The 16,055-nt window shown below is 42.9% G+C and overlaps 1 protein-coding gene across 3 annotated transcripts in view; it reads right to left on the reverse strand.

Moving 5' to 3' along the window:
- Nucleotides 1-16,055, reverse strand: part of tmem117 (transmembrane protein 117) — a 247,047-nt gene that overhangs the window by 152,576 nt on the left and 78,416 nt on the right. For all 3 annotated transcript variants that reach the window (XM_078417298.1, XM_078417299.1, XM_078417300.1), the window contains exon 3: nt 14,281-14,413. In XM_078417298.1, coding sequence (XP_078273424.1) covers nt 14,281-14,413 — 133 coding nt within the window. The remainder of the gene's footprint in view (nt 1-14,280; nt 14,414-16,055) is intronic.

The following is a 16,055-nucleotide window of genomic DNA, read 5'->3' on the forward strand; positions in this document are numbered from 1 at the left end:
GATTCCTACATACATCAACAGTAGAGCACAAAGCTGCAGTTGAACCTATTGTTAACTTCATTGTTTTCCAAGCTTCTCATGTCAGAACTGTCTTGTGTTTTAGAGAAGGAACAAACTTATTAAAATAGTGACCCTGGGCAACAAAATTACAGAAGAATCAAGAAACAATACATCAACAAAAGCAAGTGGCCAAACTAACTATAACTAATATCTGCAGGCCATTGTTCTGCTGTTTTTGTGATATTACCTGTTAACTCACAAGGGAATTGAGGATGTTCTTAATGGAGATGTCACAAAGCGAAGATATATCAAAAGCAAATGGCTTCATCTATCTTATACCATTTACATTCCTTGATTTTTGAAGAATCAGAGTTCGGAAACATGATTCATTATTACACAAAATATCTCCAGGAAGGAATGTTACAACACACACCTATCACAAAATATAATCAAGAAAACTGGCATTGAACACATGGAATGCTTAATTTTTAAATAGGGTAGTAATACAACTTTAATAGGCATTTAGACTCTGCTCAAAGATAAAAGCTGAGCGTGGCCACATTTCAGCAAGACAGCAGTTTTACTTCTGTAATGGCAAGTCTTTGATTCACACTTAAAATGGACATGATTGACAAAAATATCCATCTATTCTGATTTGGATAACATCAGTTCTACACACCACTCCCTGACTACTCAATCCTTTAAAAAGCCAAAAGATATACTGAGAGAAATGAAACAATACTTCAAAATCGAGACATCTGAGGTGGTACAAGTTTTCTTTAATTAAAAAAGATTCCATTCCTTTCACTCCTATTGATTCTCACAAGGGCTATCATGGCAAAGCAGTATAATGGGCCAAATTACTTTCTTTGGTGTTGTGGCATTTAATAATCCGGTGATGTGGACATTGCTGCCAAGCCCAGCTTGGATATCCTGTCCATGGTTCCCCTCTCACCTCCTAACTGAAGTACCCCAATCTAGGCAGGATTCTGGTGAATCTTCTCTGCAATCTCTCCATTGCAATCACATTCTTTCCTTGGTGTGGCGACCAGGCCTGCATACACCACTCCAAGTGCATTCTAGCCAATGTTTGGTAAAGTTGTAACACAACATCCCAATTTTTATATTCTATATATGCCCTGACCTCTACCATTTACCTTTAGAAAATAAATTTCCAGAATCCAACAATCACAATTTTCATTTATACAGCAACTTTAATGTAGATAATACATGAATAATATTTGTGGCTAAGCCATGTATAATTAGGAAAATTACCAAAGCTTGATCATAAAGTTTGGTTTTAAGAAACATAAAGGAATGAAGAAAGACAGTAAAGTTTATGGAGGGAATTACACAGCTTAAATCCCAAGCAGATGGAAGCTGGTTATCGATATGGTTTATGGACCAAATGTCAAATTTAAACTTAGGGCAAGTCAGGGGAAAAGCTCAGCCCACAAGAATTTTAAGTAGGATAAAAAAAAAAGGTTTAAAAAAATCAGGCCGGTCAAGGAAGGATCCGAAGGCATTATCTTTTCCGAATCATGACAATGCTCTAATTACCTTTTAAATAACAACCTAACTGTACGGTGTTACAAATATATATGAATGTAAAAACCATCTCAGAGTACTGCACTGCAATAAATCCTAAACACCTGGAAAATATGACATATATTGGAGAGTAAATAAATTAGACTCAGCGAGCCCGGTAGCATCTCTGGAGATAAGGAATGGGTGATGTTTTGGGTCAAAACCCTTTTTCAGACGTCTGAAGAAAAGTCTCGACCTGAAACATCACCCATTCCTTCTCTCCAGAGATGCTGCCTGTCCCACCGAGTTACCCCAGCATTTTGTGTCTATCTTCGGTGTAAACCAGCATCTGCAGTTCCTTCCTACACAAATAAATTAGACTTTTTTTTCTTAAACCAGTGTGTCCCACAATAAATATCCATTGCCTTTGATTTTTACTGGAAGGGATCATTGCAAACCAATTTGTTGAAGATTAGGGAGAGAATTCTGGAGCTCAGTGGATGCATTATTTTGTTCATTACCTTCATGATACCATTACTGATAGAAGGAAAACCGGCCTAATAGAAAAAAGGTTTCTTCAGGTTAGTCTTTGTCATTTATTTAATGATATTCTCATCAAATGTGAATAATTGTCCATTGGAACATTTTTTAGGAAAATATGATTATCTAATAAATATGCATTCAAGACTTTGAAAATTTGCAAATTGATGTAGTGAAATAGAGCCCCCTCCAAAAAAGAACATCTTCTGATTTCAAAGATTCTAAAGCATCACCACATAATAAAGCATAAAGTCTACTTTCGCCAATATATAGTCATTGAAATTTGGTACGGATGAATCAAAAAAAAATCTGTGGCTTCTGGTAAGTCATTTTCCACTGGTGTGGTTCAGTTCACAATGGTAAAAAGGGATGTTAAACCAAAAAATGACATAAAGTGCTGGAGTAACTCAGCGGGTCAGGCAGCACCTCTGGAGAACATGGAAAGTGATGTTTCAGCTCAGGACTCTTCTTCAGACTCTTTGTTAAATATTAGATGGTAAATCAGATGTTTTACCACCATCTAGTGATGATGTTTGAAAGTGCATGCTCTGCGCAATGATCAGGAAACAGAGTTAAAATATTTGGAGAATTATTGCATCAAATTTTAATCACACTTAAGTTCTCTTGAGTAAACTGAAATCCTTCTCCATGAATTTGCTTCAAATTCTCACCTCAAAACTTTTTTTAATTAAGTGGCTTGAGCACATAAATTGACAGAACATAAATTTCATTAAAATAGGCAGGATTTGCCAGGATCTACTTACAGGTAAGTCTACATCTGCAGAGCAATAAGCATTCAAAGGAGAAATACTGTGGGTTCCAGTAAGTGAAAGCCAGGGGTAACATGTGCAGGGAACTCCTGATATCAAGGGATATCAAGGGTTGAACAAGGTGATAAAAGGAAGCATCTGGCAGATAAAGACAAGATGGGAGAAGCCCGGCAGAGTATACAAAGTGTAAGAAGGTGTTTAAAAAAGAAATTAAGTGGGATACATCCCCTGGGTCAGATGAGATATATGTCAGACTGCTAAGGCAGTCAAAGGAAAAGATATTGTGGCTCTGACTGAGATTTTTTAATCCTTGCTATAAGTGAGGTGCCAGATGACTGGAGACAGTAAATGTAGTCCCCTTTGCAAGAAGGGCAGCAGCAAAGACTGGAAATCACAGATGCTTGAGCCGATCATCAGTAGTAGGGAAGTTATTGCAAAAAATGTGAGATGGAGGATTAAAGATTGTTTGGAAAGGTAGGGACTAATCAGAGAGAGCCAGCATTACTCTTTGAAGTGTCCCAACCCAAAAACGTCATCTATCCATGTTCTCCAGAGATGTTGCCTCCAACCCCAGCACTTTGTGTCTCACTTTGAAAAGGGCAGTTTCTGTCTGATCAATCTGATTGAACTTTTTGAAGATGCATTGATGAGGGTTTTGACAGGGAGATGGTCCAAAAGGTTCAGGCCCAAAAGGTCTAGACCTATTCTGGTAAATGGATCCAAAATTGGCGAGGTGATAATAGGGGTTTGTTTTTGTGATTTAATACCTATGACCAGTGGTATTCCATGGTTGTTGTTTATAATACAAGAGAATGATTTGGATAGGTATGTAGATGGCATGATCAGTAAGTTTGCAGAACTTGAACATTGGTGGAGTTGTTGACAGTATGGAGGGTAATATCAGCATGCCTATTGCTTGCAATTGATATTGCGTGCAATAATATTGAGTGCAGTTCAGGCCACCACACTTTGAATTGAATTGAATTTCTTTATTTGTCATTCAAAATAAGTTTGAACAATATTTAGTTACCATGCAGTCACAGCACCAAAAAAGCAATAAAAACACCCAACTACATAATTCAACACAAACATCCATCACAGTGACTTTCCTCCAGGCACCTCCACACTGTGACGGAAAGTTTTTTTAAACAGTCTTATCTCCCTCTTGCTTCTTCGCCCGTGGTCGGGCAGTCAAAACTGCAGCGTCGAGGCGATCGAGGCTCCCAACTCTAAAGCCCTCGCCGGGCGATGGAAGATCCCGTGGCCGATTTTAAGCCAGGCCGGACGATGAAAAGTCCTGCGAACGGTGCGTCGAGATGATCGAGGCTCCCAACCCTGAAGTCCCCGCCGGGCGATGGAAGATCCCGCGGCCGATTCCAAGCCGCACCTGACGACGAAAAGTCCCGCCAACAGGCCGACCCGAGGCCCACGATTCTGGGCGGACGAAGACGCTGCCGCTGGAGCCCCTGAAACTCGGTCACCAACCAGGGACCCGTGAGCTCCCGACGCCACAGTCCACAGGGCCAGCGGCCGAAGCCTCCGAAGTCAGCCAGCTCCACGATGGTAAGACTGGAGGCCACCAGCTTCCTGATGCTAGGCCGCAGCACGAACGGAGATGTGACCCGGAAAAAGGTCGCATCTCCGTTGAAGAAGGAGATGGGTTGGTTTTTTTATTGCCCCATCCCCCCCCCCACCCCACATAATACACAACTAAAGGTAAACTATAACAGACATCTAACATTAAAAACAAGATAAGAAGAAAAAGACAAATGGACCACAGGCGAGCCGCAGCTGCTAGGGCAACGTCGACACATCCGGGAAGGATATGAATGTGCTGGAGAGTGTGCACAAGAGATCCATCAAGATTTTGCCTGTTATGTAGCATTTGGGATATGGGGAGAGGCTGGAGAAACTGGGGCTGTTTTCCTGAATCAGAGGAGATTGCGAGGGGACATGATATATAAAATTATGAATGGTAAAAATAAAGCGGTTGCAGGAAATTAATCCGCAAATCAGAGGGAGACAAAATTAGAGGACATTGAATTAGGGGAGGATCAAATAGGAACCTTTTTCACACAGGAGGTGGTAGGTACCTGCAACTAACAGTATTTAAAAGTGTCCAGATGGGAGTTTGAAATGCCCAGGCACAGAAAGCCACGGGCCAAGTCTTGGGATGGAATTGTCATGGGTGGCTGCCCACTATCAGTGTGGATTCGGCAGGCCGAGTTTCTTGTTTCAATGTTGTATGACCCCTTGGCTCTTCAATCAAGCCTTTTGAATGATATGTTACATGAAGGTCCTGGTTGTTCTTTCACATAGGCTATAATACCTCAAAGGGCAATAATCCAATTATTTCAGTCCTTGGGACCAATATTCATCCCTCCATAGATACCATGTTTAAAAGTATCTGAACATTACTTCAAAAAGTGAAGACACTACAGAAGTGTCAGCATTTTTTTTTAAAAAGATGACAATGGCAGAGCCACTGGTGGCAGCACTGGAGATCCAGGTTCAATCCAGACCTCAGGTGCTATCTGTGTGGAGTTTCATATGTTCTCCTTGTCACCAAAATGGTTTCCTCCCACATCCCAGAGATGTGCAGGTCTGTGAGTTAATTGGCCATTGTAAATCGTTTTCTAGTGTGTAGAATCGATATTGAGTGTGCAGAGGTTTTTTTTATAATGGGATTCATGTAGGATTTGTGTTTGATGGTCAACAGGAGACATAAGAGATTGCAGATGGTGAAATCTGAAGCAGCAAAGTGTCTGCTGAAGGAACTCAGTGAGTTGAGCAGCATCTGTGGATAGAAAGCAATGATTATCATTTCAGGTAGAAAGCCCACAGCAGGACTGGTGATTAAAGGTCTTGCTTCTGTTCTATGGCTGTGCTACAAATCTGAAATGAGAACAGAAAATGCTGGAAACACTCTATATATCAGGCAGGCATCTGCAGAGAGAGAAACAGTTAAAGTTTCAGGTTGATGACCTTTCATCAGAATTTTTTCTAAATATCACACATGTGGAGCGAATAAAGTGAAGGGCTGTAATTGGGTGAAGCCCGAGAAACACTGAATGACAAAAATGGTGTTGGTGCTGGCTGAGGGATGGTGACGAAGGTTTGCTGATCATAGCTGTTGGGTGTGAATGTCAAGTCAAAGTCAAAGTCAATTTTATTGTCAATCCTCAGCCAGTTCACACAGACAGAAAATCGAAATACTGTTTCCCACAATCCCGAGGAACAAAGTGCATAAAACAAAAGGCACAGCAAACAACAATCAACATAAAACATAAAATATAAAATATAGTCACTTCAAATTTTTTTTTAAAAAAGTGTCTGGTGCTGGATGTGCGTGTGTGTGGGGTGTTAAAGTCCAGGTCCCATAGGGGCAGGGGAGAGAGGAGGAAGGGAGGGGAGAGAGTTCAGCATCCTGACAGCCTGGTGGAAAAAACTGTTCTTTAGTCGGGTGGTGCTTGACCTCAGGCTGCGAAACCTTCTCCCTGAAGGCAGGAGGGTGAAGAGGCTGTTGGAGGGGTGGGAGGGGTCACCCACAATGCTCAATGCTTTGCGGGTGAGGCGGGTGGTGTAAAGGACCAGGAGTGTTGGGAGTGAGGCGCCAGTGATCCTCTCAGCAGTGTTCACTATGCGCTGCAGGGTCTTACGGCTGGAGGCTGTGCAGCTTCCGAACCACACAGTGATGCAGCTGCTGAGGATGCTCTCGATGGCACCTCGGTAAAAAGTGTACATGATGGGTGTGGGGGCTCCCGCTCTCTTCAGTTTGCGGAGGAAGTAGAGGCGCTGCTGGGCTTTCTTGGCGATGGACATGATGTTGTTGCTCCAGGAGAGATCCTCGGTGATGTTCACCCCCAGAAATTTGGTGCTGCTCACCTGCTCCACAGCAGCACCATTGATGGTCAGTGGGTGGGGGTGTTGGGTGTGCGTTCTCCTGAAGTCGACAACAATCTCCTTTGTTTTCTCCACATTCAGGAAGAGATTGTTGTCTGTGCACCACGCGGCCAGCTGGTCCACCTCCTTCCTGTAGTGGGTCTCGTCGTTGTTGCTGATGAGACCCACCACTGTTGTGTCATCCGCAAACTTGACGAAGTGGTTGGAGCTGTAGGTGGGTGTGCAGTCGTGGGTCAGCAAGGTGAAGAGCAGGGGGCTTAGCACACATCCTTGTGGGGCACCCGTACTCAGCGTGATGGTGTCCGATGTGTTGCTGCCGACCCGTACGGACTGGGGTCTGGCAGTGAGGAAGTCCAGCAGCCAGTTGCAGAGAAGGGGGCTGAGGCCCAGATTTGTTAGTTTACAAACCAGCTGCTGGGGGATGATGGTGTTAAATGCTGAGCTAAAGTCTATGAACAGCATCCTAACATATGAGTTTTTAGTGTCCAAGTGGGTGAGGGCTGGGTGTAGAGCAGAGGAGATGGCATCCTCAGTGGACCGCTTAGCTCGATATGCAAACTGAAACGGGTCCAGGGAGGGGGGGAGGTTGGATCTGATCTGCTTCATGACCAGCCTCTCGAAGCACTTCATGATGGTTGAAGTCAGCGCTACAGGGCGGTAGTCGTTGAAGCAGGATGGAGAAGACTTCTTGGGCACAGGTATGATGGTGGCTTCTTTGAAGCACAAGGGAACAACAGCCTGGCTCAGGGAGATGTTGAAGATGTCTGTGAGGACATCTGTGAGCTCAGCTGCGCAGTCTTTTAGCACACGACCAGGAATGTTGTCAGGTCCAGAAGCTTTCCGGGTGTTAATCCTTAACAGTGTGCTCCTCACACTGCCTGGAGACAGACAAATAGCCTGGTCGTTGGGGGGAGGAGTTGTTTTCTGCGCAGGTGTGTTGCTCTGAGCTTCAAAGCGTGCGAAGAAGCCGTTGAGGTCGTTCAAGAGAGAGGTGTCACTGTCACAGGTCTGTGGTAAGGGTTTGTAGTCCGTGATAGTCCTAATACCCTTCCACAGGCTCCGTGTGTCTCTGCTGTCACTGAAGTGGGCTGTGATGCGCCGGTGTAGTGTTGTTTGGCTTTCCTGATGCCACTGGAAAGGTTGGCCCTGGCTGCTCTGAGACCGGCTGGATTGCCCTCTCTGAAGGCAGCGTTGCGGACCCTCAGCAGCCCATGGACCTCCCCTGTCAGCCATGGCTTCTGGTTAGCCCGGATGGTGATGGCTCTGGTGTGGGTCACATCGTCAATGCATTTGGTGATGTAGCCTGTAACTGTCTCTGTGTATTCCTGAATGTTGGTTGTGTTGTTGTATGTTGCTGCCTGCTTGAACATGTCCCAGTCTGTAGTCTCAAAGCAGTTTTGGAGTGCAGCTGTGCTGTCCTCTGACCACACACGTACCTCTTTTGAAACCGGTTTGGTGACTTTCACCCGGGGTCTGTATGCCGGTTTCAGCAGAACGGTGAGGTGATCAGAGAGGCCGATGTGGGGGAGGGGGGAAGCCTTGTATGCTCCTTTGATGGTCGTGTAGACAAGGTCCAAGGTGTTGTTTTCTCGTGTTGGGAAATCAACATGCTGGTATACTTTGGGCATGACAGTTTTTAGGTTAGCATGGTTGAAGTCCCCAGCTACGATGAGAAAGCCATCTGGGTGTGCTGTCTGCTGCTCAGAGATGGCCCGGTACAGTTCGCAGAGTGCCTCCTCTCTGTCCTTGTTGTTGGAACTGGGAGGGATGTAAACAGCGACTAACAGGATAGCTGTTAGCTCCCTCGGGAGGTAGAAAGGTCGGCACTTCACAACCATAAACTCCGCCAGCGGTGAACAGTGTTTGTAGACCAACACAGCGTCCCGACACCAAGCATCACTGATGTAAACAATCACACCGCCGCCGCGAGTCTTCCCCCCGCTAACCGTAGCTCTGTCCGATCGGTAGCATGTTAGCCGGTCGAGCTGAACAGCGGAGTCCGGGATGTTGTCATTAAGCCATGTTTCCGTAAAAACGTAAACACAGCATTCCCTCACCTCACGCTGGGTCGACCGGAGAAGTCTTATAGTGTCCATTTTATTGTCCAGTGAGCGTACATTAGCCATTAGCATGCTCGGAATAGCCGGTCTGTGTGGGCTAGCCGCTAGCCTAGCCCGGATGCCTCCGCGCTTACCCCTCTTCTGCTTCCTCTCACACCGCCTGCGGTGTCTCCTTTCCAGCCGGGGGGCAGCACTCGAGGCCAAGGTCGAGGTCAGGCAGAGTATTCTGAGGCCGCTAAGTTCCTCTGCAAGCATAGCGTCCAGTGTTGATGATGTTGTTTTCTTGTGAATAGGAAATGAATCAAAACATAGAAGTGAAAGAAAAAAGGAGTGGGAAACCGTGATACAATATGAAATAAAAGGAAATGATGGAAATGTTCAGCAAGTCAGGCAACATATGTAGAGAGATAAAAAATAGAATTATAAATTGGTATCAGAATTAGCAAATTATGACTGATTGGAAAGGTTGCTTATCTGAGACTGTTGATTTCAATGTTGAAACCTGAGGGTTGTAACGTACCTAGTGGAAAGACGAGATGTAGTTCTGTCGGACTTTAATAGAAGGGCCACAGACAGATGACAGAGCAGCAAGGGGATGCGGAATTGAAGAGAGAAATAAGTTGGACGTTGAAGACTGCAAAAAAACAAATGAAGCCACCCAATCTGCATTTAGTTTCTTCACGATAACAAGACCACTTTGTGAGTACCGAATACAGTATACCGAATTAGAAATAGTGTAAGTAAATTGTTGTTTCACCTGTGTTTTGGTTCCTGGATGGTGGGATGGGAAGTGCAGGTAGTGCATCCCCTCAATTCTACCACTCACCTACACACTAAGAACAATTTACAATGGCTCACATACCTGCACATCTCTGGGAGATGGGAGGACACCATTGTGTCAGTGGTTACTGTAGATTAGGAGAATTGGAGTAAAGAGGGGAAGATAGACCAGCCACGATTGAATGGTGGAGTAGACTTGATGGGCCGCGTGGTCTAATTCTGCCCCCATCACCTATGAAGTTATCCCTGAAAGCTCGATGAGAAGGAAACCAGTTATTGGTGGCCATAGGAGAGCATACCTGGAAAGGGGACCATCACTCTGGAATGCTGAAAGGGGTGAGAAAACACATCTGGTAATGGAATCATGTTGAAGATAGTTGAATTTAATGAGGCTGATGTGGTGGAAGATGAGGAATAAGTCTTTGCCACTATGTCATCAAAATAAGAAGGGAAACAAAATCATTGAGGTTGAACAGCTAAAGGCTATAAATTGAAATGCTGTTGGAGACCACAGCTTTATCCAGATATGGATTTCTGGAAAAGAAGGGGCAATGAATGACCAATTGAAAGTCAAAAGACTGCAGATACCGTAAAAATGAAATGAAAACAGAAGATGCTGGAAATACTTAGCAAGTCATTCAGCATCTGTGGAAAAAAAAAGATTTCGTGTTTCAGGATGATGAATTTGCAACAGAATGAGGAAAAGATTATTATTTCAATAGTAAAATGGCATTATTTCATTTCAGTTTGTAAGATCGTGTAGCCTCAGTTGTTACATTCCACTTCAATATAATGACTACTTAAATGTGTTTTATTTGCTGTGAAGTATTAATCATGAAAAATCCTGAATATAAATGCGAGAAGTTTCTTCTTATTGAAAAAAAAATTGACCAAGCAACCTACAAGCTTACTGCACAAAAGCTAAGCAAGTGATGCACACTCATCCCTGATATCCTGCAGCAAAGAAACAGAGATGAAACATGTAATGGAATATTAACTGTGTTTCTCTATCCACCGAAGCTGACCCACCTGTTGTGTGTTTCCAGCACTTTGTGTTCTTATTTCAGTCTTCCAGTAAGTGAATCAGTAATTAAGCAGTTTTGTGAGGAGGTTTTCAAGTTGAAAATTCATGAATGCATACAATGGTCACACTTTCAGAACCTGGCTATCTGACCCCAGCCCAAGTGATCCTGCCTGACCCGCTGAGTTACTCCAGCATTTTGTGTCCATCTTTGGTGTCTATGAATCTAAATGTTGATGGCATGAATCTAAATATTGATGTGTATTCTGACTAAACATTTATGTCCAGGACAGATTATGCCATGCTGGTCTAGCCCAGTACTATTAGTGGTTCGCCTAGCACTACTGCATGTGTCCATTGTCATTAATCTATAGCAATGTACGTGCAGCAAACATGTCCTTTTCCTGCTTTACTGCAAATGCCTCAGGCTTGCATCAGTGCATGGAAGAACTAAGTACTCAGGCTTGAGTCAGGTCCACATATTGATTATAGAGATGAGAAGACATATAAATACCATCACTAGGTGAAGAGGAAATGGTTGAGCTATTCCCTTGCCAATCAAGCTTGCTGTCAAAACTGCTATGAGTGAGTAAGATGGATCTGATGTACAGAATTAAATGTAACAATCTTCCATTTGCTGCCTTTTTCTGAGAAATTACCTGCTCTTATTAGGTTAGTTACTATAGATTTTTCACACTTACAATGGACTTTTCACTGAATAAACTGATTTGCTTGCTTTACAGTAGCCTGCTGTGAATCATGCACACTGCCCTGTCAATTTATTTACTGATGCAGTCAAATATTCTAAAGCATCAAACATGTTATTTTACTCTCCACTGTTTCAGCTTGAAATGCTGAATACTTACTTTAAATAACAGTAATCACACTTCACGAATTTGCCACTGACTAGAAATGCTTTGGAAATTCAAATGTCATGAAAAGCATAATAGAAATACAGATCTTTTTTTAATATTTCAGATTACAATCATAAGGGAAATGAATAATTGGAAAGGAATGCACTATTGAGCAGAAGTAGGTTGATTATGTGGAAATTCATTGAATAGTTCTTTCAAAGAATCAACATAAATGTGAAAGATCAAACCTTTTTATACAATTTGTGATTCTAGATCATAAATGGTGGAAGTTCTTTCCTTTCAGATAACTCTGCTACACCAACCAATCATGATTATATTGTTTGTCTTTATAGCATTGTAGCAGAGTAGGTTCATTCTGCCCCTGTCGTGCTCCCATTCAATTTCTACACCTTTTTTTAGTTTAGTTTAGTCTGCATGTCACTTAAATGTAGAGAAATTAATTGAAAAGTAAATTTGACCAAAACAATAGACAATAGACAATAAACAATAGGTGCAGGAGTAGGCCATTCGGCCCTTCGAGCCAGCACCGCCATTCAATGTGATCATGGCTGATCATTCTCAATCAGTACCCCGTTCCTGCTTTCTCCCCATACCCCCTGACTCCGCTATCCTTAAGAGCTCTATCTAGCTCTCTCTTGAATGTATTCAGAGAATTGGCCTCCACTGCCCTCTGAGGCAGAGAATTCCACAGATTCACAACTCTCTGACTAAAAAAGTTTTTCCTCATCTCTGTTCTAAATGGCCTACCCCTTATTCTTAAACTGTGGCCCCTGGTTCTGGACTCCCCCAACATTGGGAACATGTTTCCTGCCTCTAACATGTCCAACCCCTTAATAATCTTATACGTTTCGATAAGATCCCCTCTCATCCTTCTAAATTCCAGTGTATACAAACCTAGTCGCTCCAGTCTTTCAACATATGACAGTCCCGCCATTCCGGGAATTAACCTAGTAAACCTACGCTGCACGCCCTCAATAGCAAGAATATCCTTCCTCAAATTTGGAGACCAAAACTGCACACAGTACTCCAGGTGCGGTCTCACTAGGGCCCTGTACAACTGCAGAAGGACCTCTTTGCTCCTATACTCAACTCCTCTTGTTATGAATGCCAACATTCCATTGGCTTTCTTCACTGCCTGCTGTACCTGCATGCTTCCTTTCAGTGACTGATGCACTAAGACACCCAGATCACATTGTACGTCCCCTTTTCCTAACTTGACACCATTCAAATAATAATCTGCCTTCCTATTCTTACCACCAAAGTGGATAACCTCACACTTATCCACATTAAACTGCATCTGCCATGCATCCGCCCACTCACACAACCTGTCCAAGTCACCCTGCAACCTCATAGCATCTTCCTCACAGTTCACACTGACACCTAGCTTTGTATCATCGGCAAATTTGCTAATGGTACTTTTAATCCTTTCATCCATGTCATTGATGTATATTGTAAATAGCTGCGGTCCCAACACCGAGCCTTGCGGTACCCCACTAGTCACTGCCTGCCATTCTGAAAGGGACCCATTTATCCCCACTCTTTGCTTTCTGTCTGTCAACCAACTTTCTATCCATGTCAGTACCCTACCTCCAATACCATGTGCTCTAATTTTGCCCACCAATCTCCTATGTGGGACCTTGTCGAAGGCTTTCTGAAAGTCGAGGTACACCACATCCACCGGCTCTCCCCTGTCAATTTTCCTAGTTACATCCTCAAAAAATTCCAGTAGATTAGTCAAGCACGTTTCCCTTTCGTAAAACCAAACAATAATACTGTTCAAAGGAACTGCATTGCTCACTTTCTGATCAAGAGAGCAAAACTAGGTAATCCACCCAGGTGAGTGACATCTTGATAATAATTGTGAGCCAATGGTTTTTATTTCCCATAAAATATGAACACAGATCAGTCTCATTCTTAAAGTTGTCTTATTCTGATGGGATTGGTTTATTCCAATGAGAAAGAGGGGACCTAACTGAGTTTGTCTGTGGTCAATGTCACTGAAGATGGTTGAATAATCCTTCAATGCAGTACAATATGTGCCAGAAGTCATTCATCACTGTCCTGGGTTGCTGCTTTATGATTTTTTGTTCAGAAAGCAGGAAATCAGACTGCTAAATCCAAGTAATTAGCTGCTTTAAAACCAAATTTATTCAGCACCATAGGTTGATGTTAATCAACAGCAGCAGCAAACCCATCTTATATGAACTGAAAAGTTGTCACTATTTAGCTGTCAAATTACACTTTGTGACTCAGTGGGGGTTTGCACTGGCAGGGAAAGATAAACAGCAAGCTTCTCCATTGTATTAAAATTAAAGTCAAAGCCATAGCACAATTATGGCTGCAACCCAAATTATGAAGTACAATTATCTGTGCTCCTCCAATAGAGGAGAAGCAGAGGTACACAAACTCCCTTCTGCACCCCTTCAGATATGAGCAAAACTGATAAATATATATTAAGCTCAGAACATATTCCAAAATACAAGGAAAAGAATTATAATAAAATACATTTTTCTGTATCTTTCTTTCGTAGAGAAGACCAATATTCAGGTTAAAGATACAAGAAGGCAACAAAAATTGAAATATAAGAAGCTGCTATTTGCTTGGGAATTTTTCTCTTTCTGTTTTCAGAAAGTGCTGCCTTTAACCCAACAAAGTTCCCAGTAAAGGGTTTCATTGCCTCATGTTCAGTATAGGTTTACACTAGTGAGGGTCCCCATGTTACTGAGGTTGCTTAGTGTTAATCCTGCATTGAAGCTGAATTGAGTTCACTATCATTGAATCGGATATAAAACTGTCAATCTTACCTCATATTTCCAGCGATTAAGAGGCACAGGTTGTAAATATGAGAGAAGATGAACAGGAAGAGAATACTGGAAAAAAACATCACCATCCAGGAGCCGTGATCTTTTCGGAACATCTTTAGACGAAGAAACTGACCTGGTGCAAGAAAAATTTAAGGCAAACTTACTTCACTTCAGTCTGATAAAGTTACTCCTTTATACATACACCATGGTGATCAACCTTATTTTTTTTTAATTGTCTTTCATGAATCCTTCCTAATGCTAATGTCATTACAATACAAGGCAGCCAAAACAATAGTACAAAACTGGATATTAACTTAAAGTGAATTAAAAAAGCGCTGGATGTGTTGGATGATCTGCTCTTTTTGCAATGCAGTCCTGGATCATGAGGTGGTATGATATTCAGTCAAGCCTCCAAGAAAAGGAATAATATATAGATAGATGAGCTTTGTCAGGTCGAATCTCTCAATCATCTTTACAGGTTTTCTGACCTCTCGATGGGCCAAAGCATGCTCTATCCTATCCCATCATCTGTACTCCGCCCCCACACTAAAGCCGTGTGGATTACCTGTTATGGCACCCACAGAATACATTACACTCGAGGCCTCCTCATTGTGGCCTCACATCACACGGCCTGGCAGACATGGAACCTCAGGATCCATCTCCACCACTGCCCTCATAACCATTAATAGTTTACTCCTGACGCTATTTTTTAAATGTGCCTAGGCACAGACACATTTACATAGATACATAGACAATTGGTGCAGGGGTAGGCCATTCGGCCCTTCGAGCCAGCACTGCCATTCAATGTGATCATGGTTGATCATCCACAATCAGTACCCTGTTCCTGCCTTCTCCCCGTACCTCTTGATTCCGCTAGCCCTAAGACCTCGATCTAACTCTCTTTTGAATGCATCCAGTGAATCGGCCTCCCCTGCCTTCTGAGGCAGTGAATTCCACAAATTCACAACTCTCTATGTTTTTCCTCATCTCAGTTCTAAATGGCCTACCCCTTATTCTTAAACTGTGGCCCCTGGTTCTGGACTCCCCCAACATCGGGAACATGTTTCCTGCATCTAGTGTGTCCAATCCTTTAATAATTTTATATGTTTCTATAAGATCCCCTCTCATCCTTCTAAATGCCAGTGAATACAAGCCCAGTCGCCCCATTCTTTCATCATATGACAGTGGTGCCATCTCAGGAATTAACATCGTGAACCTACGCTGCAGTTCACACTTCCACCCAGCATTGTGCTATTTGCAAATTTGCTGATGTTACTTTTAATTCCTTCATCTAAATCATTAGTGTATATTGTAAATAGCTGCGGTCCCAGCACCAAGCCTTGCGGCACCCCACTAGCCACTGCCTGCCATTCTGAAAGGGTCCCTACTCTTTGTTTCCTGTCTGCTAACCAATTTTCTATCCATGTCAATACCTTATTCCCAATACCATGTGCTCTAATTTTGTCCACTAATCTCCTATGTGGGAGCTTATCAAGGGCTTTCTGAAAGTCCAGGTACACTACATCCACTGGTTCTCCCTTGTCCATATTACTTGTAACAAAACATTCCAGAAGATTTGTCAAGCATGATTTCCCCTTCGTAAATCCATGCTGATTTGGACTGATCCTGTTACTGCTATTCAAATGCAAGAGTGGACAGGTCAGGTTAAATTAATTTGTCATCAGGCCCTGGGGATTTAACAGCCTTCAGACCTATTATATTACATCTTTGATATTCGACTCCAGCATCTTCCCCAACACTGAGTCAGGCATAAC

This window comes from Rhinoraja longicauda, chromosome 20 (assembly GCF_053455715.1).
Source record: "Rhinoraja longicauda isolate Sanriku21f chromosome 20, sRhiLon1.1, whole genome shotgun sequence".
NCBI classification, from domain to species: domain Eukaryota; kingdom Metazoa; phylum Chordata; class Chondrichthyes; order Rajiformes; family Arhynchobatidae; genus Rhinoraja; species Rhinoraja longicauda.